Consider the following 26,703-nt stretch of genomic DNA (forward strand, 5'->3'; position numbering starts at 1 on the left):
CAAACCTGCCTCCTCAACCTCCTGTCCAGCCCGTGTCCACCCACCACCCTCTCTACCTGCCTCCTCAACCTCCTGTCCAGCCCGTGTCCACCCACCACCCTCTCTACCTGCCTCCTGAACCTCCTGTCCAGCCCGTGTCCACCCACCACCCTCTCTACCTGTCTCCTCAACCTCCTGTCCAGCCCGTGTCCACCCACCACCCTCTCTACCTGCCTCCTGAACCTCCTGTCCAGCCCGTGTCCACCCACCACCCTCTCTACCTGTCTCCTCACCCTCCTGTCCAGCCCGTGTCCATCCACCACCCTCTCTTCCTGCCTCCTGAACCTCCTGTCCAGCCCGTGTCCACCCACCACCCTCTCTACCTGCCTCCTCAACCTCCTGTCCAGCCCGTGTCCACCCACCACCCTCTCTACCTGCCTCCTCAACCTCCTGTCCAGCCCGTGTCCACCCACCACCCTCTCTACCTGCCTCCTCAACCTCCTGTCCAGCCCGTGTCCACCCACCACCCTCTCTACCTGCCTCCTGAACCTCCTGTCCAGCCCGTGTCCACCCACCACCCTCTCTACCTGTCTCCTCAACCTCCTGTCCAGCCCGTGTCCACCCACCACCCTCTCTACCTGCCTCCTCAACCTCCTGTCCAGCCCGTGTCCACCCACAACCCTCTCTACCTGCCTCCTGAACCTCCTGTCCAGCCCGTGTCCACCCACCACCCTCTCTACCTGTCTCCTCAACCTCTTGTCCAGCCCGTGTCCACCCACCACCCTCTCTACCTGTCTCCTCAACCTCCTGTCTAGCCCGTGTCCACCCACCACCCTCTCTACCTGCCTCCTCAACCTCCTGTCCAGCCCGTGTCCACCCACCACCCTCTCTACCTGCCTCCTGAACCTCCTGTCCAGCCCGTGTCCACCCACCACCCTCTCTACCTGCCTCCTGAACCTCCTGTCCAGCCCGTGTCCACCCACCACCCTCTCTACCTGCCTCCTCAACCTCCTGTCCAGCCCGTGTCCACCCACCACCCTCTCTACCTGCCTCCTCAACCTCCTGTCCAGTCCCATGTCCACCCACCACCCTCTCTACCTGCCTCCTGAACCTCCTGTCCAGCCCGTGTCCACCCACCACCCTCTCTACCTGTCTCCTCACCCTCCTGTCTAGCCCGTGTCCACCCACCACCCTCTCTACCTTCCTCCTGAACCTCCTGTCCAGCCCGTGTCCACCCACCACCCTCTCTGCCTGTCTCCTCACCCTCCTGTCCAGCCCGTGTCCACCCACCACCCTCTCTTCCTGCCTCCTGAACCTCCTGTCCAGCCCGTGTCCACCCACCACCCTCTCTACCTGCCTCCTCAACCTCCTGTCCAGCCCATGTCCACCCACCACCCTCTCTACCTGCCTCCTGAACCTCCTGTCCAGTCCCATGTCCACCCACCACCCTCTCTACCTGCCTCCTGAACCTCCTGTCCAGCCCGTGTCCACCCACCACCCTCTCTACCTGCCTCCTGAACCTCCTGTCCAGTCCCATGTCTACCCACCACCCTCTCTACCTGCCTCCTGAACCTCCTGTCCAGCCGGTGTCCACCCACCACCCTCTCTACCTGCCTCCTGACCCTCCTGTCCAGCCCCATGTCCACCCACCACCCTCTCTACCTGCCTCCTCACCCTCCTGTCCAGCCCGTGTCCACACACCACCCTCTCTACCTGCCTCCTGAACCTCCTGACCAGTCCCATGTCCACCCACCACCCTCTCTACCTGCCTCCTGAACCTCCTGTCCAGCCCGTGTCCACCCACCACCCTCTCTACCTGCCTCCTGAACCTCCTGTCCAGTCCCATGTCCACCCACCACCCTCTCTACCTGCCTCCTGAACCTCCTGTCCAGCCCGTGTCCACCTACCACCCTCTCTACCTGTCTCCTCACCCTCCTGTCCAGCCCGTGTCCTACCCACCACCCTCTCTACCTGCCTCCTGACCCTCCTGTCCAGCCCCATGTCTACCCACCACCCTCTCTACCTGCCTCCTGAACCTCCTGTCCAGCCCGTGTCCACTCACCACCCTCTCTACCTGCCTCCTCAACCTCCTGTCCAGCCGGTGTCCACCCACCACCCTCTCTACCTGCCTCCTGACCCTCCTGTCCAGCCCCATGTCTACCCACCACCCTCTCTACCTGCCTCCTGAACCTCCTGTCCAGCCCATGTCCACCCACCACCCTCTCTTCCTGACTCCTGAACCTCCTGTCCAGTCCCATGTCCACCCACCACCCTCTCTACCTGCCTCCTGAAACACCTGTCCAGCCCCATGTCCACCCACCACCCTCTCTACCTGCCTCCTCACCCTCCTGTCCAGCCCGTGTCCACACACCACCCTCTCTACCTGCCTCCTGAACCTCCTGACCAGTCCCATGTCCACCCACCACCCTCTCTACCTGCCTCCTGATCCTCCTGTCCAGCCCGTGTCCACCCACCACCCTCTCTACCTGCCTCCTGAACCTCCTGTCCAGCCCGTGTCCACCCACCACCCTCTCTACCTGCCTCCTCAACCTCCTGTCCAGCCCGTGTCCACCCACCACCCTCTCTACCTGCCTCCTCAACCTCCTGTCCAGTCCCATGTCCACCCACCACCCTCTCTACCTGCCTCCTGAACCTCCTGTCCAGCCCGTGTCCACCCACCACCCTCTCTACCTGCCTCCTGAACCTCCTGTCCAGTCCCATGTCTACCCACCACCCTCTCTACCTGCCTCCTGAACCTCCTGTCCAGCCGGTGTCCACCCACCACACTCTCTACCTGCCTCCTGACCCTCCTGTCCAGCCCCATGTCCACCCACCACCCTCTCTACCTGCCTCCTCACCCTCCTGTCCAGCCCGTGTCACCTACCACCCTCTCTACCTGTCTCCTCACCCTCCTGTCCAGCCCGTGTCCACCCACCACCCTCTCTACCTGCCTCCTGACCCTCCTGTCCAGCCCCATGTCTACCCACCACCCTCTGTACCTGCCTCCTGAACCTCCTGTCCAGCCCGTGTCCACCCACCACCCTCTCTACCTGCCTCCTCAACCTCCTGTCCAGCCGGTGTCCACCCACCACCCTCTCTACCTGCCTCCTGACCCTCCTGTCCAGCCCCATGTCTACCCACCACCCTCTCTACCTGCCTCCTGAACCTCCTGTCCAGCCCATGTCCACCCACCACCCTCTCTTCCTGACTCCTGAACCTCCTGTCCAGTCCCATGTCCACCCACCACCCTCTCTACCTGCCTCCTGAACCTCCTGTCCAGTCCCATGTCCACCCACCACCCTCTCTACCTGCCTCCTGAACCTCCTGTCCAGTCCCATGTCCACCCACCACCCTCTCTACCTGCCTCCTGAACCTCCTGTCCAGCCCATGTCCACCCACCACCCTCTCTGCCTGTCTCCTCAACCTCCTGTCCAGCCCGTATCCACCCACCACCCTCTCTACCTGCCTCCTGAACCTCCTGTCCAGCCCGTGTCCACCCACCATCCTCTCTGCCTGTCTCCTCACCCTCCTGTCCAGCCCGTGTCCACCCACCAACCTCTCTACCTGCCTCCTCAACCTCCTCTCCAGTCCCATGTCTACCCACCACCCTCTCTACCTGCCTCCTGAACCTCCGGTCCAGCCGGTGTCCACCCACCACCCTCTCTACCTGCCTCCTGACCCTCCTGTCCAGCCCCATGTCCACCCACCACCCTCTCTACCTGCCTCCTCACCCTCCTGTCCAGCCCGTGTCCACCCACCACCCTCTCTACCTGCCTCCTGAACCTCCTGTCCAGCCCGTGTCCACCCACCACCCTCTCTTCCTGCCTCCTGAACTTCCTGTCCAGTCCCATGTCCACCCACCACCCTCTCTACCTGCCTCCTGAACCTCCTGTCCAGCCCGTGTCCACCCACCACCCTCTCTACCTGCCTCCTGAACCTCCGGTCCAGCCGGTGTCCACCCACCACCCTCTCTACCTGCCTCCTGACCCTCCTGTCCAGCCCCATGTCCACCCACCACCCTCTCTACCTGCCTCCTCACCCTCCTGTCCAGCCCGTGTCCACCCACCACCCTCTCTACCTGCCTCCTGAACCTCCTGTCCAGTCCCATGTCCACCCACCACCCTCTCTACCTGCCTCCTGAACCTCCTGTCCAGCCCATGTCCACCCACCACCCTCTCTGCCTGTCTCCTCAACCTCCTGTCCAGCCCGTATCTACCCACCACCCTCTCTACCTGCCTCCTGACCCTCCTGTCCAGCCCCATGTCCACCCACCACCCTCTCTGCCTGTCTCCTCAACCTCCTGTCCAGCCCGTATCCACCCACCACCCTCTCTACCTGCCTCCTGAACCTCCTGTCCAGCCCGTGTCCACCCACCATCCTCTCTGCCTGTCTCCTCACCCTCCTGTCCAGCCCGTGTCCACCCACCACCCTCTCTACCTGCCTCCTGAACCTCCTGTCCAGTCCCATGTCCACCCACCACCCTCTCTACCTGCCTCCTGAACCTCCTGTCCAGCCCGTGTCCACCCACCACCCTCTCTACCTGCCTCCTGAACCTCCTGTCCAGCCCGTGTCCACCCACCACCCTCTCTACCTGCCTCCTCAACCTCCTGTCCAGTCCCATGTCTACCCACCACCCTCTCTACCTGCCTCCTGGACCTCCGGTCCAGCCGGTGTCCACCCACCACCCTCTCTACCTGCCTCCTGACCCTCCTGTCCAGCCCCATGTCCACCCACCACCCTCTCTACCTGCCTCCTCACCCTCCTGTCCAGCCCGTGTCCACACACCACCCTCTCTACCTGCCTCCTGAACCTCCTGACCAGTCCCATGTCCACCCACCACCCTCTCTACCTGCCTCCTGAACCTCCTGTCCAGCCCGTGTCCACCCACCACCCTCTCTACCTGCCTCCTGAACCTCCTGTCCAGTCCCATGTCCACCCACCACCCTCTCTACCTGCCTCCTGAACCTCCTGTCCAGCCCATGTCCACCCACCACCCTCTCTACCTGTCTCCTCAACCTCCTGTCCAGCCCGTGTCCACCCACCACCCTCTCTACCTGCCTCCTGAACCTCCTGTCCAGCCCCATGTCCACCCACCACCCTCTCTACCTGCCTCCTGAACCTCCTGTCCAGCCCATGTCCACCCACCACCCTCTCTACCTGCCTCCTCACCATCCTGTCCAGCCCGTGTCCACACACCACCCTCTCTACCTGCCTCCTGAACCTCCTGACCAGTCCCATGTCCACCCACCACCCTACCTGCCTCCTGAACCTCCTGTCCAGCCCGTGTCCACCCACCACCCTCTCTACCTGCCTCCTCAACCTCCTGTCCAGCCCGTGTCCACCCACCACCCTCTCTACCTGCCTCCTCAACCTCCTGTCCAGCCCGTGTCCACCCACCACCCTCTCTACCTGCCTCCTCAACCTCCTGTCCAGTCCCATGTCCACCCACCACCCTGTCTACCTGCCTCCTGAACCTCCTGTCCAGCCCGTGTCCACCCACCACCCTCTCTACCTGCCTCCTGAACCTCCTGTCCAGTCCCATGTCCACCCACCACCCTCTCTACCTGCCTCCTGAACCTCCTGTCCAGCCCGTGTCACCTACCACCCTCTCTACCTGTCTCCTCACCCTCCTGTCCAGCCCGTGTCCACCCACCACCCTCTCTACCTGCCTCCTGAACCTCCTGTCCAGCCCGTGTCACCTACCACCCTCTCTACCTGTCTCCTCACCCTCCTGTCCAGCCCGTGTCCACCCACCACCCTCTCTACCTGCCTCCTGACCCTCCTGTCCAGCCCCATGTCTACCCACCACCCTCTGTACCTGCCTCCTGAACCTCCTGTCCAGCCCGTGTCCACCCACCACCCTCTCTACCTGCCTCCTCAACCTCCTGTCCAGCCGGTGTCCACCCACCACCCTCTCTACCTGCCTCCTGACCCTCCTGTCCAGCCCCATGTCTACCCACCACCCTCTCTATCTGCCTCCTGAACCTCCTGTCCAGCCCATGTCCACCCACCACCCTCTCTTCCTGACTCCTGAACCTCCTGTCCAGTCCCATGTCCACCCACCACCCTCTCTACCTGCCTCCTGAAACACCTGTCCAGTCCCATGTCCACCCACCACCCTCTCTACCTGCCTCCTGAACCTCCTGTCCAGTCCCATGTCCACCCACCACCCTCTCTACCTGCCTCCTGAACCTCCTGTCCAGCCCATGTCCACCCACCACCCTCTCTGCCTGTCTCTTCAACCTCCTGTCCAGCCCGTGTCCACCCACCATCCTCTCTACCTGCCTCCTGAACCTCGTGTCCAGCCCGTGTCCACCCACCATCCTCTCTGCCTGTCTCCTCACCCTCCTGTTCAGCCCGTGTCCACCCACCACCCTCTCTACCTGCCTCCTGAACCTCCTGTCCAGTCCCATGTCCACCCACCACCCTCTCTACCTGCCTCCTGAACCTCCTGTCCAGCCCGTGTCCACCCACCACCCTCTCTACCTGCCTCCTGTCCAGTCCCATGTCCACCCACCACCCTCTCTACCTGCCTCCTGAACCTCCTGTCCAGCCCATGTCCACCTACCACCCTCTCTTCCTGTCTCCTCACCCTCCTGTCCAGCCCGTGTCCATCCACCACCCTCTCTTCCTGCCTCCTGAACCTCCTGTCCAGCCCATGTCCACCTACCACCCTCTCTACCTGCCTCCTCAACCTCCTGTCCAGCCCGTGTCCACCCACCACCCTCTCTACCTGCCTCCTGAACCTCCTGTCCAGCCCGTGTCCACCCACCACCCTCTCTACCTGTCTCCTCAACCTCCTGTCCAGCCCGTGTCCACCCACCACCCTCTCTACCTGCCTCCTGAACCTCCTGTCCAGCCCGTGTCCACCCACCACCCTCTCTACCTGCCTGCTGAACCTCCTGTCCAGCCCATGTCCACCCACCACCCTCTCTACCTGCCTCCTGAACCTCCTGTCCAGCCCGTGTCCACCCACCACCCTCTCTACCTGCCTCCTCAACCTCCTGTCCAGCCCGTGTCCACCCACCACCCTCTCTACCTGCCTCCTCAACCTCCTGTCCAGCCCGTGTCCACCCACCACCCTCTCTACCTGCCTCCTGAACCTCCTGTCCAGCCCGTGTCCACCCACCACCCTCTCTACCTGTCTCCTCAACCTCCTGTCCAGCCCGTGTCCACCCACCACCCTCTCTACCTGCCTCCTGAACCTCCTGTCCAGCCCGTGTCCACCCACCACCCTCTCTACCTGTCTCCTCACCCTCCTGTCCAGCCCGTGTCCATCCACCACCCTCTCTTCCTGCCTCCTGAACCTCCTGTCCAGCCCGTGTCCACCCACCACCCTCTCTACCTGCCTCCTCAACCTCCTGTCCAGCCCGTGTCCACCCACCACCCTCTCTACCTGCCTCCTCAACCTCCTGTCCAGCCCGTGTCCACCCACCACCCTCTCTACCTGCCTCCTCAACCTCCTGTCCAGCCCGTGTCCACCCACCACCCTCTCTACCTGCCTCCTGAACCTCCTGTCCAGCCCGTGTCCACCCACCACCCTCTCTACCTGTCTCCTCAACCTCCTGTCCAGCCCGTGTCCACCCACCACCCTCTCTACCTGCCTCCTCAACCTCCTGTCCAGCCCGTGTCCACCCACAACCCTCTCTACCTGCCTCCTGAACCTCCTGTCCAGCCCGTGTCCACCCACCACCCTCTCTACCTGTCTCCTCAACCTCTTGTCCAGCCCGTGTCCACCCACCACCCTCTCTACCTGTCTCCTCAACCTCCTGTCTAGCCCGTGTCCACCCACCACCCTCTCTACCTGTCTCCTCAACCTCCTGTCCAGCCCGTGTCCACCCACCACCCTCTCTACCTGCCTCCTGAACCTCCTGTCCAGCCCGTGTCCACCCACCACCCTCTCTACCTGCCTCCTCAACCTCCTGTCCAGCCCGTGTCCACCCACCACCCTCTCTACCTGCCTCCTCAACCTCCTGTCCAGCCCGTGTCCACCCACCACCCTCTCTACCTGCCTCCTCAACCTCCTGTCCAGTCCCATGTCCACCCACCACCCTCTCTACCTGCCTCCTGAACCTCCTGTCCAGCCCGTGTCCACCCACCACCCTCTCTACCTGTCTCCTCACCCTCCTGTCTAGCCCGTGTCCACCCACCACCCTCTCTACCTTCCTCCTGAACCTCCTGTCCAGCCCGTGTCCACCCACCACCCTCTCTGCCTGTCTCCTCACCCTCCTGTCCAGCCCATGTCCACCCACCACCCTCTCTGCCTGTCTCCTCAACCTCCTGTCCAGCCCGTGTCCACCCACCACCCTCTCTACCTTCCTCCTGAACCTCCTGTCCAGCCCGTGTCCACCCACCACCCTCTCTGCCTGTCTCCTCACCCTCCTGTCCAGCCCGTGTCCACCCACCACCCTCTCTTCCTGCCTCCTGAACCTCCTGTCCAGCCCGTGTCCACCCACCACCCTCTCTACCTGCCTCCTCAACCTCCTGTCCAGCCCATGTCCACCCACCACCCTCTCTACCTGCCTCCTGAACCTCCTGTCCAGTCCCATGTCCACCCACCACCCTCTCTACCTGCCTCCTGAACCTCCTGTCCAGCCCGTGTCCACCCACCACCCTCTCTACCTGCCTCCTGAACCTCCTGTCCAGTCCCATGTCTACCCACCACCCTCTCTACCTGCCTCCTGAACCTCCTGTCCAGCCGGTGTCCACCCACCACCCTCTCTACCTGCCTCCTGACCCTCCTGTCCAGCCCCATGTCCACCCACCACCCTCTCTACCTGCCTCCTCACCCTCCTGTCCAGCCCGTGTCCACACACCACCCTCTCTACCTGCCTCCTGAACCTCCTGACCAGTCCCATGTCCACCCACCACCCTCTCTACCTGCCTCCTGAACCTCCTGTCCAGCCCGTGTCCACCCACCACCCTCTCTACCTGCCTCCTGAACCTCCTGTCCAGTCCCATGTCCACCCACCACCCTCTCTACCTGCCTCCTGAACCTCCTGTCCAGCCCATGTCCACCCACCATCCTCTCTACCTGTCTCCTCAACCTCCTGTCCAGCCCGTGTCCACCCACCACCCTCTCTACCTGCCTCCTGAACCTCCTGTCCAGCCCCTTGTCCACCCACCACCCTCTCTACCTGCCTCCTGAACCTCCTGTCCAGCCCCATGTCCACCCACCACCCTCTCTACCTGCCTCCTGACCCTCCTATCCAGCCCCATGTCCACCCACCACCCTCTCTACCTGCCTCCTCACCCTCCTGTCCAGCCCGTGTCCACACACCACCCTCTCTACCTGCCTCCTGAACCTCCTGACCAGTCCCATGTCCACCCACCACCCTCTCTACCTGCCTCCTGATCCTCCTGTCCAGCCCGTGTCCACCCACCACCCTCTCTACCTGCCTCCTGAACCTCCTGTCCAGCCCGTGTCCACCCACCACCCTCTCTACCTGCCTCCTCAACCTCCTGTCCAGCCCGTGTCCACCCACCACCCTCTCTACCTGCCTCCTCAACCTCCTGTCCAGTCCCATGTCCACCCACCACCCTCTCTACCTGCCTCCTGAACCTCCTGTCCAGCCCGTGTCCACCCACCACCCTCTCTACCTGCCTCCTGAACCTCCTGTCCAGTCCCATGTCTACCCACCACCCTCTCTACCTGCCTCCTGAACCTCCTGTCCAGCCGGTGTCCACCCACCACCCTCTCTACCTGCCTCCTGACCCTCCTGTCCAGCCCCATGTCCACCCACCACCCTCTCTACCTGCCTCCTCACCCTCCTGTCCAGCCCGTGTCCACACACCACCCTCTCTACCTGCCTCCTGAACCTCCTGACCAGTCCCATGTCCACCCACCACCCTCTCTACCTGCCTCCTGAACCTCCTGTCCAGCCCGTGTCCACCCACCACCCTCTCTACCTGCCTCCTGAACCTCCTGTCCAGTCCCATGTCCACCCACCACCCTCTCTACCTGCCTCCTGAACCTCCTGTCCAGCCCATGTCCACCCACCATCCTCTCTACCTGTCTCCTCAACCTCCTGTCCAGCCCGTGTCCACCCACCACCCTCTCTACCTGCCTCCTGAACCTCCTGTCCAGCCCCATGTCCACCCACCACCCTCTCTACCTGCCTCCTGAACCTCCTGTCCAGCCCCATGTCCACCCACCACCCTCTCTACCTGCCTCCTGACCCTCCTATCCAGCCCCATGTCCACCCACCACCCTCTCTACCTGCCTCCTCACCCTCCTGTCCAGCCCGTGTCCACACACCACCCTCTCTACCTGCCTCCTGAACCTCCTGACCAGTCCCATGTCCACCCACCACCCTCTCTACCTGCCTCCTGATCCTCCTGTCCAGCCCGTGTCCACCCACCACCCTCTCTACCTGCCTCCTGAACCTCCTGTCCAGCCCGTGTCCACCCACCACCCTCTCTACCTGCCTCCTCAACCTCCTGTCCAGCCCGTGTCCACCCACCACCCTCTCTACCTGCCTCCTCAACCTCCTGTCCAGTCCCATGTCCACCCACCACCCTCTCTACCTGCCTCCTGAACCTCCTGTCCAGCCCGTGTCACCTACCACCCTCTCTACCTGTCTCCTCACCCTCCTGTCCAGCCCGTGTCCACCCCCCACCCTCTCTACCTGCCTCCTGAACCTCCTGTCCAGCCCGTGTCACCTACCACCCTCTCTACCTGTCTCCTCACCCTCCTGTCCAGCCCGTGTCCACCCACCACCCTCTCTACCTGCCTCCTGACCCTCCTGTCCAGCCCCATGTCTACCCACCACCCTCTGTACCTGCCTCCTGAACCTCCTGTCCAGCCCGTGTCCACCCACCACCTTCTCTACCTGTCTCCTCAACCTCCTGTCCAGCCCGTGTCCACCCACCACCCTCTCTACCTACCTCCTGAACCTCCTGTCCAGTCCCATGTCTACCCACCACCCTCTCTACCTGCTTCCTGAACCTCCTGTCCAGCCTGTGTCCACCCACCACCCTCTCTACCTGCCTCCTGAACGTCCTGTCCAGCCCGTGTCCACCCACCCCCTCTCTACCTGTCTCCTGAACCTCCTGTCCAGCCTCATGGTCTGCGCACTACCCTCCTTCTGCAGTCACAGTCCGTCTGCCAGTCAGTTCTCCAGCAGCCCTCCTCAGTGTCTCACGCTGTGGCTCCCTCCCTTGTCTGCGTGTGTCCTGCTGTCCACTACTGCAGTTACTCCTCGGCTCTTCGGTCAGTCCTGGTTTGCCTGGCACTGCAACCCTGGCTTCACGGACTCTCCATGCACTTGAAGCCAGTATCAAGTGCTTAAGGGGAAAAGTATCTGCTGAACGACTCTCATTCAATTTTTTTAAAAGGTTTTGTAGCTGTAGATGGACGGCATACCTTTATTTGTTCATTGTTAAGTGGTGCTGAGGATGGAACCCAGTGCCTCACACATGCTAGGCAAGGGCTCCGCCACTGAGCCCAGCCCAGCCCACACCTCAATGTTCTGACAAAAGCTGCAGAGGCTCCCACTGTTCACAAGGCCTCCACTTGAATGTGCATTTGATTAGGGTGAGTTCAGGAGCTTTGAGTTTTCTGGTGACCGCTTATTTAAAAACGACCTCCCGTTTCCTCCCAGGTGGAGAGATGCTCAGACATCCGAGTCGCCCCACCTAGGGCTCCGACCTCGTGATGGATGACTTCCTGAATTGAATCAGTTGAAAGAACTAAGTGGTGCAACACAGGACTGGCTCCTGCAGCCACCACGACTGATGGCTCCTTCTAGCGAGTCCCTTGACTCCATGAGACTTTCCATTTCCAACCTTGAATCATCCTGTGTCTTCAGGGTTCAGAAGCTTTTTTTATATGGTGCCTAGAAAACAGGTCTTGTAGATCCTGCCTCAAAATGTAAGTGAAGTTTAGGTGTATTTCAAATACTGGAACTGCAAAAAAATGAGCTGCAAAGAGAAAAGTACTTGAACAATTCTCCCGTCTGTGTTGTGTACTGACATTACCAGTATATTGTAAAGATTCAAAACACTTTGATAACAATACATTCCAGGACTCAAAATATTGTACATGTGAGTAATATGAATATTACTGACATATTTAATATCTTATTTTCTTTTGAGGGGGTACTGGGAATTGAACTCAGGGGTATCAGACCACTGACCCACACCCCCAGACCTATTTTGTATTTTATTTAGAAACAGGGTCTCACTGAGTTGCTTAGCACCAGCTTTTGCTAAGGCTGGCTTTGAACTCACGATCCTCCTGCCTCAGCCTCCCAAGTCACTGGGATCAGAGGTGTGCACCACTGCGCCCAGCTTAATATTTTACACTCTATGAAGAAAACACTCTTAGCATTCTCCTCTCACTGAGTATTTAGAATCCTGTCTGTACCTCACACGTTCAGCACATCTCAGTGCAGACTGACCCTCTGTGACTCCTCCACAGCCACAGCTAGTGACCACCATTTTGGAGAGGGCAGCTCTAGATAAATAAAGGAGCATTCAAGAAAGGACAAGGCTTGGGATGACTATCCACAGACACGAGTGTGAAAGCCAGCCCTCACCATGTGCCATACACAGAAATAAACTAAACGGACTGAAAGTCTAAATATGAAAAGCAAGACAATAAATTTATAAAAAAGTCAAACTATCTTTATTAATATGGGTCTTGGGAGAGATTTTTAAAATGAGATGTAGAGCTTTTACAAACTTTAAAGGAAATGACACTTTTAAAAAAATAAAATATTTTTGTAAGAAAACCATAAACAGTAGAAGGGCATGGCCAGACGGAAAGGCACTCATGACCGGTCACAGCAGTGACTTGTGTATAAAGAGAGCTGAGCCAGCCACAGACAGCACTGCAGAAGACCAAGGACAAGGACTCCAGAGTTCACGAAAGAGGAGACATCAGCCAGGCAGTACTACTTAAAGGAAATTCCAAATCTCTAAGATCGGCAAAAGTCAAACTTTCCAACAGTATCAAGTTCGAGTGTGAAGGCAGAGCCTTCACAGTGCTGTGCCTGAGCCCACAGGCTTCTCCAGAGGACTGGGAGGCCGTGCAGACCTGAAGGGAGCCCGGCTGCAGGGCCCAGCGGAGGCTGCCGCGCAGGCCCTTGTGAGATGTGCGCACGCACGTGAATTCCACTGAAAGTGCTTTAGTAGTGAAAGAGCGGACATCACCTAACTAACCCTCCATGGGGGTGATACACGGGGTACGTTTACAATAAAGTCAGCGTTCACAGGCAGGCAGCTGAAGTGAACGAACAAACCCACACCGCTGGTCTGCAAAGGGACACGCCACGTGATGCTATTTGAGGGAAAAATGTAAGTGCCCCCGGGTTCAATCCCCAGTGCCAAAGAAAAAAACGTGAAGCAGAATTTTGCTTGAAAGAATCTTCAACAATACAGTGCACATTCTCTTCGACCTTTGTATTAAGACATTTTTCCAACACCCAGTTAGTTAACACTTAGTTAAGAGTGTAACTAAACTCCTCATATGCATCACCTTGCTTCAGTAATCATTAATATTTTGCCAAGTTTGGTGCACATTTTTAAATACGCCCCAAAATTAATGCTGAGGAAATGGTCACACTCTAGAGCCCACAAACAGCCCTGGACAAAGGGAGAGGAGTCAGTCCCCACGGGTTCTGCAGGGTGAGCTGAGGCAGGCACACGGTTTTCCTGACAGAGCCTCCCCTCCGAAGCAGGAAGGCTTCGGATGGACTGATGAAGCATCTGGGACAAGAGGAAACTCGTGTGAAAGCCAAGGACAAAATGTGCGAACCTTCCTTTCCAGAGGCACAGACAGAGAGCTCTCAGACAAACCCCAGGAGGAGGGACACACTGACTCCAGCAGAGCTGCACTCCGCTCCTCAGCATCACGCTGAGCCGGACCACTCTCACGTCGCCCAGCTGTGATTCACCTCAGGAAGGCGCCACCACAGCTGCCCCCCGGCACAAGCCCTCTGACCTCTTCTCCCCAGACCCAGAGTCCACATAACCCGAGGAAGTAAGTGCCTGTCACCCCTCACTCCCACAAGCTGCAGAGCCTCCGCAGGGAAAGCTCTCAGCCCCGCTGACACCGGGTGCTGGAGGCAGGAGGGCTGGCAAAGATGGACACGTACCTCTTGAAGCAGTGTGCTGCCGTCAGCACCCAGCAGCTGCTCAGAAGCGTCGCCCCGCAGAGGAGCCTGCCGCCGCCGTGGGATGACTTCAGCCGGAGGGAAACCTGCCAGGGCCAGCCGCCCCTGAAAGAGAGGGAACCACACAGGAGCAAAGAAAAGCACCGCAGCTTTAAAGGCCCACAGTGTGAGGAAGGGGGTTCCCCAGGGACTCTGGAGGGCAGCTCCCTCCAGCCTGCAGAAGGCTGCCCAGGACCCTGAGCTGCCCACAGGGATGTGCCACAGGCAGGCAGTCGATGACACCCAACCAGCTCCGTATGCTGGGACATGCATGGCATGAGCACAGTCCTCTCCCCACCCAGCCTTACCAAGCAGCCCGAAGACCCATCTAGTCAACCCGTGCTGGCCCGTGCACACAGCAACCCAAGCTTTACAATGAAACAGCCAAATCAAGAACAAAGGTATTCTAAATCAAATGCATTCCGCGTTTTTCCACGTCTCCGTCTCCTGTTACATTGTTTCCATCACGCCACTTTTTAGCAAACATCTATCACATAAATCATAGGATAGAGATGTAAGAGCAGGGTCTATGTAAATCAAACGTAGGTACAGAACAGTGCAGTTATCAGGATGGTCAGTACTTAGTTCAGAGAGTAAAATGCACAGAACAATTCCCATATAACAGCAGAAGAGCCCAAGCCAGCATCCTATAATGTGCAGCAGCTCCTCGGAAGAACCTTTTACCTCAAAGAATTTTTTCCACCAATGATGCGCTTCTGCCGATGATGCAATAATCTCAAACCACACACAGATGAAAGGGGCTCTAGAGCAGAAACAGGCCATTAATCCAACGTCACACTGCTGAGAGGAGGAGAAATGCAAGCCAGGAGGTGTTAGGGTCTGGATGCGGTGTCCCACAAAGCTCCTGGGAGACAGTGCGGGGAGGCACAAGGAGAAGCGCCTGGCTAACAGGAGCCCCAGCCCAGCCAGCGCAGTCCCCTGGGCAGGCCCCCGGTGCTGGCTGCAGGCAGGTCGGTGTGGCTGGAGGAGTGGGTCCTGGGTGGCCCTGGGTGCACAGCTTGTCCCTGGGGAGCAGAGCTCCTCTCCTCTGCTTCCTGACTTCCACGCCCTGACCTGCCCTCCTTCCCAACACCCCACTGCCATGGTGCTCTGCCTCCCCTGGGCCAGCGCAGTGGAACTGGCCATCTGTGGTCCGAGACTGAAACTGTGAGCCAAAGAAACTCCTCCTCATCTACAATGGTTCTTGTCAGGTCCGTTGGTCGCAGCAGTGACAAAGCTGCCTGACACATTAGGTCATTGATTAGGTATCGCACGCTGAGAGACGGTTTAAAATGCCTTTTCTCTGCAAATTATAGGGAACTTTTTATGATATTAAGTGGAAGTTTTCTCACTTCAACAAATGACATTAATTTGCAAGCAGACAAGCTTGATGTGTCTCCAGCATTAGCTGTGCAGTGTTGTGTGGGTTGCTGAACAGTGAGATCCTGTATAGTCACCTTCTCTGACCACAGAGGCGTTCTGGGTAGGGAACATTAGAGAGGGGGAACGGGAAAGGCAGTCGTGGCTTAAATTACTTCCTACATGCAGCTCCATTCCCAGCCATAGGTAAAAACGTAACTTAGAGGAACAAAGCTCCCTACTCTAGGGGACTTTCAATCTGAATTTATGTTTTCTCATAAAGCGCTTTAACATCTCCAAGGGCATGGTAAGTAAAGTCAAGTGGCAAACTGTTCATAAGTGTTAGTCACACTTCCCAAAATAATCTAACAGACCTCTGCCAAGAATTTACAAGGCAGTCCAGTTAGACATCAAAGGTGGCCCTACGGAAGGAGTGCAGACAGAAAAGGACCAGTCACGGGGGTGTCCAGGGTTGAGCCCAGGGGTGCTTTATCTGAGCTGCACCCACAGCCCTCTGCATTATTTTTGTTTTGAAACAGGGTCTCACTAAGTTGCTGAGACGGGTCTCAAACGGGTAATCATCCTGCCTCAGTCTCTTGAGTCTCTGGGATTGCAGGGGTGTGTCACTGCACCTGGCAGGAAGGCATGGCTAATTTTTAAAATGATCTTACAAAGAAGAACTCATGCTGGGCCATTTGTCTCTTTGGTTAAATATGTGTACGTGAAGTACAGAGACGCACTGTTCTCCCTGGATAAGGGAAGGGCAGGAACAGTGCCAGGGTCAGGGCATCTCACCAGCAAGGTCTCCCACAACACCCAGCAGAGGGAGCCCAAGAGGGAGCCCCAGGGTTATTTCTTGGTAGATAGAGTTCAACAACATGTACCAAGATGAGAAATCTGCCCAGTGATCTCAGAGGCATGCTAGCTAGACCTTGAGCTTTGGCTCTTAGAAATGAGCCGTGGCTGACACTGGGAATGGCGGTACTTTATGAAAACAAGTTTCCCACAGCAAGCGCCCCTGTGGGGTCAACACAAGATGCCAAGAAAAGGAATGGCATAGTCCTGAGCAAGCAAAAGTCAAAGCTCATGTCATCCTGGGCTAAGCAAGTGGCTGCAGAAAAGCTGTCCACCGTCAGAGAGCACTGAAGAAGCGGCAGGAGTTCCCTTATGACAGGGTCCCCCGGGACAGCAGGCCCTGGCCCTGAATGTCGACCACAAGCCCTGACTCCCTGACCTTACTATGTGGAGAGCTGTCCTGAGCCATGGTGCTGCCTGCGGGAGGCATGGAGGCCCGAAGGCCGGCCAACAGGCAGCAGAGAGGAGTCCATGGGCCGTGGGACTCCAGGGTCACAGATTTTTATGGGTTTTTTTTTTTTTTTTTTCACTGCTTTAGGAATTTGACATGATGCAAAGACTCAGGCAAGCATAGTTCAAATCATTGTGAAGCACCTAGCAAGACTGGCTCACCGAGTGGGCCAGGAACCCTGCACGTGAAGAAGCACAGTTACAGCCCCGGTCCAGGCTGCGCTGTCCCGGCAGCTACTGGAAGGTGCGCCCTGCGGCTAGCTTGAGAGCTGACCCTCCTCCTGCTCACAACCTGGGGCTCCTCTGCGATGGCTGGCTCTCTCTCCCTCCCTCCAAGATTCATGAAAGCTCTCATGACCTCAGAAGCACCAAGGGCTACTTAATGAAGTAGTTTCTCATTTTCCTTGAATTTTTAAATTTCAGAGAACAGAACCCACAAGATGCAGTTTTTCTTTTTGAAATTCATTGTAAAAATTCCCCTGGATGTTTGAAATATTAAGGAGTACAGGAGGGCGTTTCCTGTTTTCCTTTCTTTCCTTCTTAGGAAGTAGAAGACAACTGAACCCCAGCGCTGGTCAGGAGCTGACAGCTTTGTCAACAACCCGCCACAGGGAAAGGGCTGAGAGTGCACCAGCTGACCCCCGACCACAGGGCCTGCAGTCGCTCCTGCTGTGCGGGGAGCAGGAGGTGCAGGCATGCTGTCAGGGTGCCGAGTGGTGAGAAGTGGGCACTGGGGTGCTGGGCTCTCGGTCTCGGCAGGTGACTCACCTGTGCCACTGCTGCCAGAGGCCTTCGTGGCAGAGTAGTCACAAATAACCCCTGCGTCCTCCCCGTGGCGACAGTCGTGTTTCCCGAAGTCTCGCTTGATGCAGTCGGCCAGGGACCTCTCCGTGCCCGCGCACCTCACGTTGTCCACGTGGATGGGCCCTTTCCCTTCCCCAAAGTAAGCCATGGCTCTTGCTCTGGCTGGACCCCTGGAAGCAGAGCTTTCTTAAGGTGTGGAGAATCAGCCACACAGCGCAACAAACCACAACACGCGTCCACACCGCATCCAGGCCGGGAAGCCCCTGGGCAGGTCTCCAGATCAGGAGGAGAGGGCGCTGGCCTCCACCCACGCCCAGAGACACTGCGGCAGCACCTGCACCCCGGCTCGGACAGCCACGGCCACCCGCAGGCGAACAGGGTGCTCTGAATAACCAGTAGGAAAGAATCTAAAAACCTCCTCCCCCTGAAAGAGCACGATGTTCTCTTTAAATTGGCTTAGTACTGCCAAGAGAATTACAAGATCAAATAATTACCAGGAACCTAAGGACAAAGTGCTCCCTCTTTTAGAAGTAAAAAATAGAGTTCTTAACAGAGGACAAAAACTGGGAATCAGGAGCAGAAGACCACCTACTTTTGGCATATTTCATATTTTGTTTTAATGGCACATTACTTCTTAAAAATGTACAAATCCAAAAAACTTTTTAATGAACTAAAATATTTCAAACTAAAACCATATTTGAAATTCAATTTCTAATAAATTAATGAACATAGTTATGAAAGGTGAAAGTTTTTTTTTAAGTATGAGTTACAGGAAAACTATTCTTAGAATCTCTCAAGTTAGGAAAAAAATCATTAAGACAATACAGAGAGACAATAAGCTATAAATAAAAAGATCGATAAATTCAACGTAAATTAAGAATGCCACTTTACTAAGAACCACCCTAAGCAAAGTGAAAGATAAATTTAAAGTGGAGACCTATAATACAGAGTTACTAATGCATTTGTTGGTGAATATATTTGCTGAAAGAGGAAAATAGCAAAGGCCTACGTCGTACACAGAACTCCCAAATCTCATTTTAAAAATAAGCAATCACCCAAGAGAACAGGCAAGAGTAACCCCGCACGCACGGCAATGGCAGGTTACACGCAGGAAAAACGGAAGGTCATTCACAAGTGGAAACGCACCTCTCACTAGCCGGACACGTGAGGAACCACCGCGGGTGAGGGCCTGATGGGCGGTGGGGCCGCCACTGGGCGGCCACGTGGGAAAGCAGCCCTGCACCTGTGAGGCCGAGCCTGCAGGCAGCCTGGGGCACAAGTTCCAGCCCTGATTGTATCAGAGAAACGCGTGAGTGTTGACAGTCATCTCGATTTTTAACAGCAAAACTGGAAAGGGTATTGCGTGTGAGTATCCTCCTCAAAACTCGGTGGACCTTTAATCCCGGGCCTTAAGCAGGACCAGGTGGGACTTCTAAGAGACGACTGGGCCAGGACGGATCTGCCCCATGAGCGGATGAATCATTCATGGGTGGACAGGTCATCCAACAGTGAGTCTGCTTTAAAGCACCACTCTCCCTGTGAGACCTGGCAAAGGCCCATGGGGCAAGGTCCCCCCACCTTCCAGCCTCTAGAACTGTGAGCCCAACGACCTTTTCTTCTTTATAAATTACCTACCCTGTGATATTCAAGTACAGCAACAAAAAATGGACAGTATCAAGATAATTTTTAAAAAGCTGGATATCAATACTATTCAATATTATAGAACAAAATAAGTATGAGTTACTATAGCTGCTTGCATCAACAGAAATCAACCTCAAAAGCAATACTGAAAAGAAATCACAAGTGAAGAACCTAAGTGAGAATACTTACTTTCCAAGAGTAGATTTCTAAAAGTAGACAAAACTATCACTTAAGGATGTAACTCGTCCTAACATTATTAAATTTGCAATGGGATGACAAAACTCAAGATGGCTTTGGCTCTAGTGTGGTGAGGTGAGGAGGGTGGGCTGGTGCAGAGGAGTTGAAAGGCACAGTCACACTGTTTGCCAAGTCATCAGCAGGGGCAGGGTGGCCCTGTGCAGCCCCAGGACTGTGTGCATCTATGCATGAGTGTGGATGTATAAGTCCTCTGTTCTGCAGAGGAAGAACATTCAGTATGCAATCTCATGGACAAAATAACTCTATACGATGTCTGTAGGTCAAAGAGTGTTTTCTGTTTATATATTTTTAAATGGATAGAAGAGAGGATTAAATTGCTATATTTATATTCCATTGGATATAAAAGAATGATGTGACTTTTTATTTGAAGGGTCATATACACAGTCAAATTAAATTCTTTGCAGGTTTTTACAAATTAGACATTTAGTGTCAGATTGCTACTAAAATGCTGGGGGCATACCACTTTTAACATTCCTTTAAAGAATACCACCCAATGAATAAGTTGTTTGAGAATGGTGAACTGAAACACGTTCACACACAGCTCAAGTGGAATGGGACTTCACCACAGCTGCTCAGTCTGTCTCAAGGAATCAGCCTGATCTCAGCACACACACACTCCGCCGGCCCTGGGAAAGCAACAGAGGCACAGGCTGCTCTGAGGACCTCAGGGACCCTTCCCTTCTCCGTTCACTCTGAGCGCCACCTGCACATCCCCCCTGGGCTGTCCTGACTTGGCTTCCTTGCTTCTGGCTTTGCTACCAGGAAAACACCTTCTGACTCTGTTTCCAAGAACTAGTCTTCAGGCAGACAGAGCTGGCTGGGGACAGTGGGGCGTGGCTACTCATCAGACTCAAGCCTTGCGACCGCTTAAAGCTTCCCTGGATTGCTCTATGAAAAAACGCATATCAAGATGTTTCATGATGCAAACCAAGGTGGAAAAAGAGTCCCTGCTCTAGTCTCCTGTTTTTACAGTTCACACACTGACACACAGACACACACAGAAACACACACACACACACGCATACACAGACACACATACACACTCAGACACACAGAAACACACACAGACACATACACAGAGACACAGAAGCACAGACACACAGACACACATACACACTCAGACACAAAGGCACAGCACAGACACACACAAAAACAGACACAAACACATACACACAGACACACACTCAAGACACACACTCACACAGACACACACAGAAACACACACAAAAGCCCATTTTCTCTCAGTAGGAAATTCTAAACACATTCACTGACCAGAAGACAACTGAAACTGCACCTGGCTCTAAACCCGGGCAGTGGTGGAAGAGAGGTATCTGAGTAACAAGACAAAAGGGAAAATAAAAAAATATTTAGATTGATCGAATAAGTAATTTCATTTAATGCTGTTTGATAGCAAACCGCAGATTGTGCAGATACTGACTAAAAGATGGGTAATTCACTGTTTCACAGTAACATTAAATTACCGAATTAAGAGGTTTTTTTTTTTTAAAGCACAAAGCAAAATAATGCTTTTTACAGAAATAAGAATTTTTACAGAAATATTAGTGAGAATTACTAAAGCTTTGGCCACTTAGTCTAGATTATATTTCTACCTAAACTCACATTTTTTTAAAAAATGCTTTATTGAGGTGCTACTGATATAGAGAAGCTTGGTGAGTCTGGACATCTGTACTACCTGTGAGGCCAGGTCCAGGGCCCAAGCACGGACTCACCCACCACCACAAACAGCCCCCGTGTGCTTGGGTTTGGCAGGAGCACATGAGAGCAGCCTCCTGCGCTGTTTTAAAGAGCACCGTCCTGCACTGGGACTGGATCTGCACTGTACAGCTCTCCGGAACCCACTCGTCCTGCATCACAGAAACTCTACACCCACTGAGAAACTCCTCCCTTCCTCTCCCTCAGCCCTGGCCACCACCAGTCTGCTTTCCGCTCCTACAGACTTGACTGTTTTAGAAATCTCATGTCAACAGACCTGTGCAGAATTTGTCCTGCAGATCCTGGAGTATTCCTCGTGCACAATGTCCTCCAGAGCCATCCGTGATGTAACACATGTCACACGTTAAGGCTGAATAACATCCGTGTGTGTGCGTGTGTGTGCGCCTGCGTGTGCGCGCACACAGGTGTACCATGCTTTCTCTATCCAGTCGCCCACCTGTGGATGTCCAGGTTGTCTATGTGTCTTGCTGCTGAAATACTGCCGTGAATGTGGGGTGCAGACTCTCCTCAGATCCCTGACTGGGACTGCTAGATCATGTGGGAGCTCTTTTCTAACTTCTTTTTTATTGGTACTGGGGATTGAACCCAGGGCTGCTCTACCACTGAGCCCCATCCCCAGCCCTCTTATTTATTTAGTGTGAGATAGGGTCTCCCTGAGTTGCCCAGCTGGCTTCTAACTCATGATCCTCCTGCCTCAGCCTCCCAGTCCCTGGGATTGCAGGTGTGTGCACCGCATCCCACTCAAACAGCATACTGTTAATGGCTAACGTGGAGCGAGGGATAAACTGGGAATGCAATGCAGAAAGAACATTCAAACGGAGGAAGGAGCAATGGAAACAGCAAGCAAAGGAAGTTCATAGAAAATCACTGCAAAACATGACCCACTGGCCAAATTCACCTCTGCGCCTGATATAGACTCCTCCCACTTTCGTCTACCATCCCATATTTTGAAATTGAAAATATGTATCACAAGTAATGGGCCACTGACCAGAAGACAACTGGAACTGCACCTGGCTCTAAACCCGGGCAGCAAGTGGAAGAGCGGAATCTGAGTAACAAGACAAAACAGAAAATCTTAAGAAATAGCTCTGGATGTAGAGTTTGTAAAAATCATTTGAGCTTTTATTAAAAATATAAATACTTTTAATGTAAAATGTATGCCACCTAGAAATGACAGCTTGAATTGGCCAGTATTGGAGACACATGGATGCAGAATTAAGTACATATTAATAATCCACACAGCCAGGCAGCTCACACACACCAGTCCGCACGGCACAGCCCGCTAAGTGCCCAAATGCTCATAACTCCTCAGGTGCTGTCCATGGCTGCTGGACAAGAGCAGAGCCAGGAAGAGCCTGAGCGAGGTGAGGCCTGACCAGGAGCTGCTGCCTGTGGCTGAGGCCTCTGCCCTGGTGTCCCTGGGCCTGTGAGCAGGGTCCTCCCCTCTGCCATGCTCTCCTCACTGACTCCTGCCCAGTGAGGCCTGTCCGGCACCTGCGTTCTCCATGAGGCCCGTGAGGGCTTCGAGCACTAAGGGACACCACACAGTAGTGCAGCACGGCACTTGGGCCATTTTGAAGAGTGAATCACTGAAAAAAAGAAGCACAGAAATACAAAACGTGAACTAGCATAAGAAAGGCACAAAATAGGTCACAAAACAGGACAACCACATGGAGCCATGTGGAGCCAACAGGGAGGCCGGCGCCAGCCACAGCTCTGGTGAACTCAGAACAGGCCCTCCAGAACCTCCCAGAACAGCACCCCTGTAACCACGAGACCCAGAACCCCCAGCAGGAGGCATCGCGGACCTGTAAGTCACAGGGAAAGGTGACATGTGGCTGAGAAGCAGCCTAAGAAGCAGTCAGTGACTGGACTTTTGTTACTAGTCACATTTCCTGTGTGATGTAATGTGGTTTCTTGAGAGAAGATAGAAAAATTTAACTAGATTCTACTTCTTACTTCTTTGTAATTGTGGAGCGACTCCACGCGGGGCCAGTATTCTCAGCTGAATGGCAGTTAGTCCCAGGTGAGGAGGGACTGGGTGGAGTGAGCCTAGAAGACCCGCCACTGCCCACCAGGCAGCTGCCCAGGACCTGCTCTCCTTACTTATGACCCAGCTGTCGGCAGACCACGGTCGCATCCTCGTCAGTCCATCCATCGTCGCAGACGGTGCCCCACTGGCCGTGGACGTAAACCTCCACTCGTCCTTCCTTCTCGTTTTCTCCATTCACCAGTCTGACAGGAAAACCTGAGTCACAATTCAAAAGTATTAGGAAAAGCAAAATAAGCAAACTGTGTCGAAGCAAGAAAGAACACAAAACACAGCCGTTTTAATCAGCCTAAAATCAGCTGGGCAATATTTTTTTTGAGAGAGAGAGAAATAAAAATAAGTGTGTGTACACTGTGGTCATCTTTTTGAGCCCTGCTACCAGCATGCCCAGCATTAGGAACAGCTGGCACCCGGGACATGTACTAGCTGCTAGTTGAATGGATTGATGGCACCATAAAATCGTGAATTATTTATTACAACTACCTTTTGGATAGTAAAGAACATTAATTTAGAGTTGTTTTTATTTTGTGGCTTTTTTTAAATCCATGAAGATAGCTGGAAATTTATACTCCAGAGCTGAAACTTCCAGGAAGCCATACACAGACACAACCTTGCACACATGGGTAACCTGAACAGGGCTAAGTCTGGGGAGGAAAAGGCTGGTGATTGACAGGTAATTTCCACCTAACACCCTCTGCTTCCTATGGATTCCAAGAGAAGGACTTAAGTCAGAAAAGTTACCGAAATTCCAAAGTTGAGAAACTCATCTCCAGCAAATTGAGGCCTAAATTAGGCAAATGAAACGGTCTGTTGAGCACCCTCTCTCTGTCCACACCAGTAAGTGTGGTGTGATTTAACACCCTGAAATTTGCACACTGTCGGGGCAGGAAGTGGTCATTAAGGAACCAAGTCCAATACAACTGCTGTCCTTATGAAAAGAAGTCAGGAAACAGAGTTACACACAGATGGAGGGCGACAGGAGGAGCAGGAGGACTGGTCTAGAAGCTCCAGGAGGACCCTGGCACATGTTCCTCCCTCAGGGGACTCCCTTTGCACTCTACCTCCAGGGACCAGCCTGACGGGCCTTGACCATGAACTCTGGCCTCCATCACTGAGGCAGGAAATACCCATGCTTTAGCCACTCGACCTCTGGTACTTTGTCATAGCAAGAGAAGCAAACCAAACACACACCCGCCATTACCTAGGAAGGCCATCCTACCTTAGAATCTAGAGGTAAGGATTCAATGATGAAGCTCGGGAAAATCATGAGGAGAACCAAGGAGGAGGGAGCAGACAGCCAGGACACAAATACCATTTAAATTATATAAGCGACACATCGAACTAACAAACTGACCTGTGTGAGCTGAAAGCACACACTGTCCGCAACATGGATAGTACTCCTCAAACCCATTTCCGTTTCTACATCCTCCGGACTGGAGGTGCTGGCTCCTCCACTTAGTACAGTGAGTGGGAAGGCGTTCATGTCACCACCCAACCCCTTCTATAAGCCTCTACTTCAGTACAGTGAGTGGGAAGGCGTTCATGTCAACAGCCAACCCATTCTATAAGCCTCAACTTCAGTACAATAAGTGGGTAGGTGTTCATGTCACCACCCCAACCCCTTCTATAAGCCTCTACTTCAGTACAGTAAATGGGAAGGTGTTCATGTCACCACCCAATCCCTTCTATAAGCCTCTTCTTCAGTACAGTGAGTGGGAAGGTGGTCATGTCACCACCCAATCCCTTCTATAAGCCTCTACTTCAGTACACTGAGTGGAAAGGTGTTCATATCACCACCCAACCCCTTCTATACGCCTCTACTTCAAACAGTGAGTGGGAAGGCGTTCATGTCACCACCCCAACCCCTTCTATAAGCCTCTACTTCAGTACAGTAAATGCGAAGGTGTTCATGTCACCACCCCAACCCCTTCTATAAGCCTCTACTTCAGTACAGTGAGTGGGAAGTGTTCATGTCACCACCCAACCCCTTCTCTAAGCCTCTACTTCAGTACAGTGAATCAGAAGGAGTTCATGTCACGACACCAACCCCTTCTATAAGCCTCTAATTCAGTACAGTGTGTGGGAAGGTATTCATGTCACCACCCAACCCCGTCTATAAACAGCAACGTAAGAACAGTGAGTGGGAAGGCGGTCATGTCACCGCCTCAACCCCTTCTATAATCCTCTACTTCAGTACAGTGAGTGGGAAAGTGTTCATGTCACCACCCCAGTCCCTTCTATAAGCCTCTACTTCAGTACTGTAAGTGGGAAGGCGTTCATGCCACCACCCCAACCCCTTCTATAAGCCTCTACTTCAGTATAGTGTGTCGGAATGTATTCATGTCACCACCCAACCCCTTCTATAAGCCTCTACTTCAGTACAGTGAGTGGGACAGTGTTCATGTCACCACCCCAACCCCTTCTATAAGCCTCTACTTCAGTACAGTGAGTGGGAAGGTGTTCATGACACCACCCCAACCCCTTCTATATGCCTCTACTTCAGTACAGTAACTGGGAAGGTGTTCACATCACCACCCAACCCCTTCTATAAGCCTCTACTTCAGTACAGTAAGTGGGAAGGAGATCATGTCACCACCCCAACCACTTCTAGAAGCCTCTACGTCAGTACAGTGAGTGGGAAGGTGTTCATGTCACCACCCAACCCCTTCTATAAGCCTCTACTTCAGTACAGTAAGTGGGAAGGCGTTCATGTTCCGACCCCAACCCCTTCTGTAAGTCTCTACTTCGGTACAGTGAGTGGGAAGGAGTTCATGTCACCACCCCAACAACTTCTATAAACCTCTTCTTCAGTACAGTGAGTGGGAAGGTGTTCATTTCACCACCCAACCCCTTCTATAAGCCTCTACTTCAGTACAGTGAGTGGGAACGAGTTCATGTCACCACCCCAACCACTTCTATAAGCCTCTACTTCAGTACAGTAAGTGGGAAGGAGTTCATGTCACCACTCCAACCACTTCTAGAAGCCTCTACGTCAGTACAGTGAGTGGGAAGGTGTTCCTGTCACCACCCCAACCCCTTCTATAAGCCTCTACTTCAGTACAGTGAGTGGGAAGGAGTTCATGTAACCACCCCAACCCCTTCTATAAGCCTCTACTTCAGTACAGTGAGTGGGAAGGAGTTCATGTCACCACCCCAACACTTTTATAAACCTCTTCTTCAGTACAGTGAGTGGAAAGGAGTTCATGTCACCACCCCAACCACTTCTATAAACCTCTTCTTCAGTACAGTGAGTGGGAAGGAGTTCATGTCACCACCCCAACCACTTCTATAAACCTCTTCTTCAGTACAGTGAGTGGGAAGGTGTTCATGTCACCACCCCAACCCCTTCTATAAGCCTCTACTTCAGTACAGTGAGTGGGAAGGAGTTCATGTCACCACCCCAACTCCTTCTATAAG

The 26,703-nt window shown here is 54.6% G+C and overlaps 1 protein-coding gene across 1 annotated transcript in view; it reads right to left on the reverse strand.

Moving 5' to 3' along the window:
* Window positions 1-26,703, reverse strand: part of PRSS12 (serine protease 12) — a gene marked incomplete at its 5' end in the record, with an annotated part of 88,666 nt that overhangs the window by 22,993 nt on the left and 38,970 nt on the right. The window contains 4 exon segments of the mRNA XM_079153130.1: window positions 14,079-14,201; window positions 14,820-14,898; window positions 17,568-17,773; window positions 23,343-23,484. Of these exon segments, the coding sequence (XP_079009256.1) occupies window positions 14,079-14,201; window positions 14,820-14,898; window positions 17,568-17,773; window positions 23,343-23,484 (550 nt within the window).

The sequence above is a fragment of the Sciurus vulgaris genome (assembly GCF_902686455.1).
Source record: "Sciurus vulgaris genome assembly, chromosome: 9".
Lineage (NCBI taxonomy): Eukaryota > Metazoa > Chordata > Mammalia > Rodentia > Sciuridae > Sciurus > Sciurus vulgaris.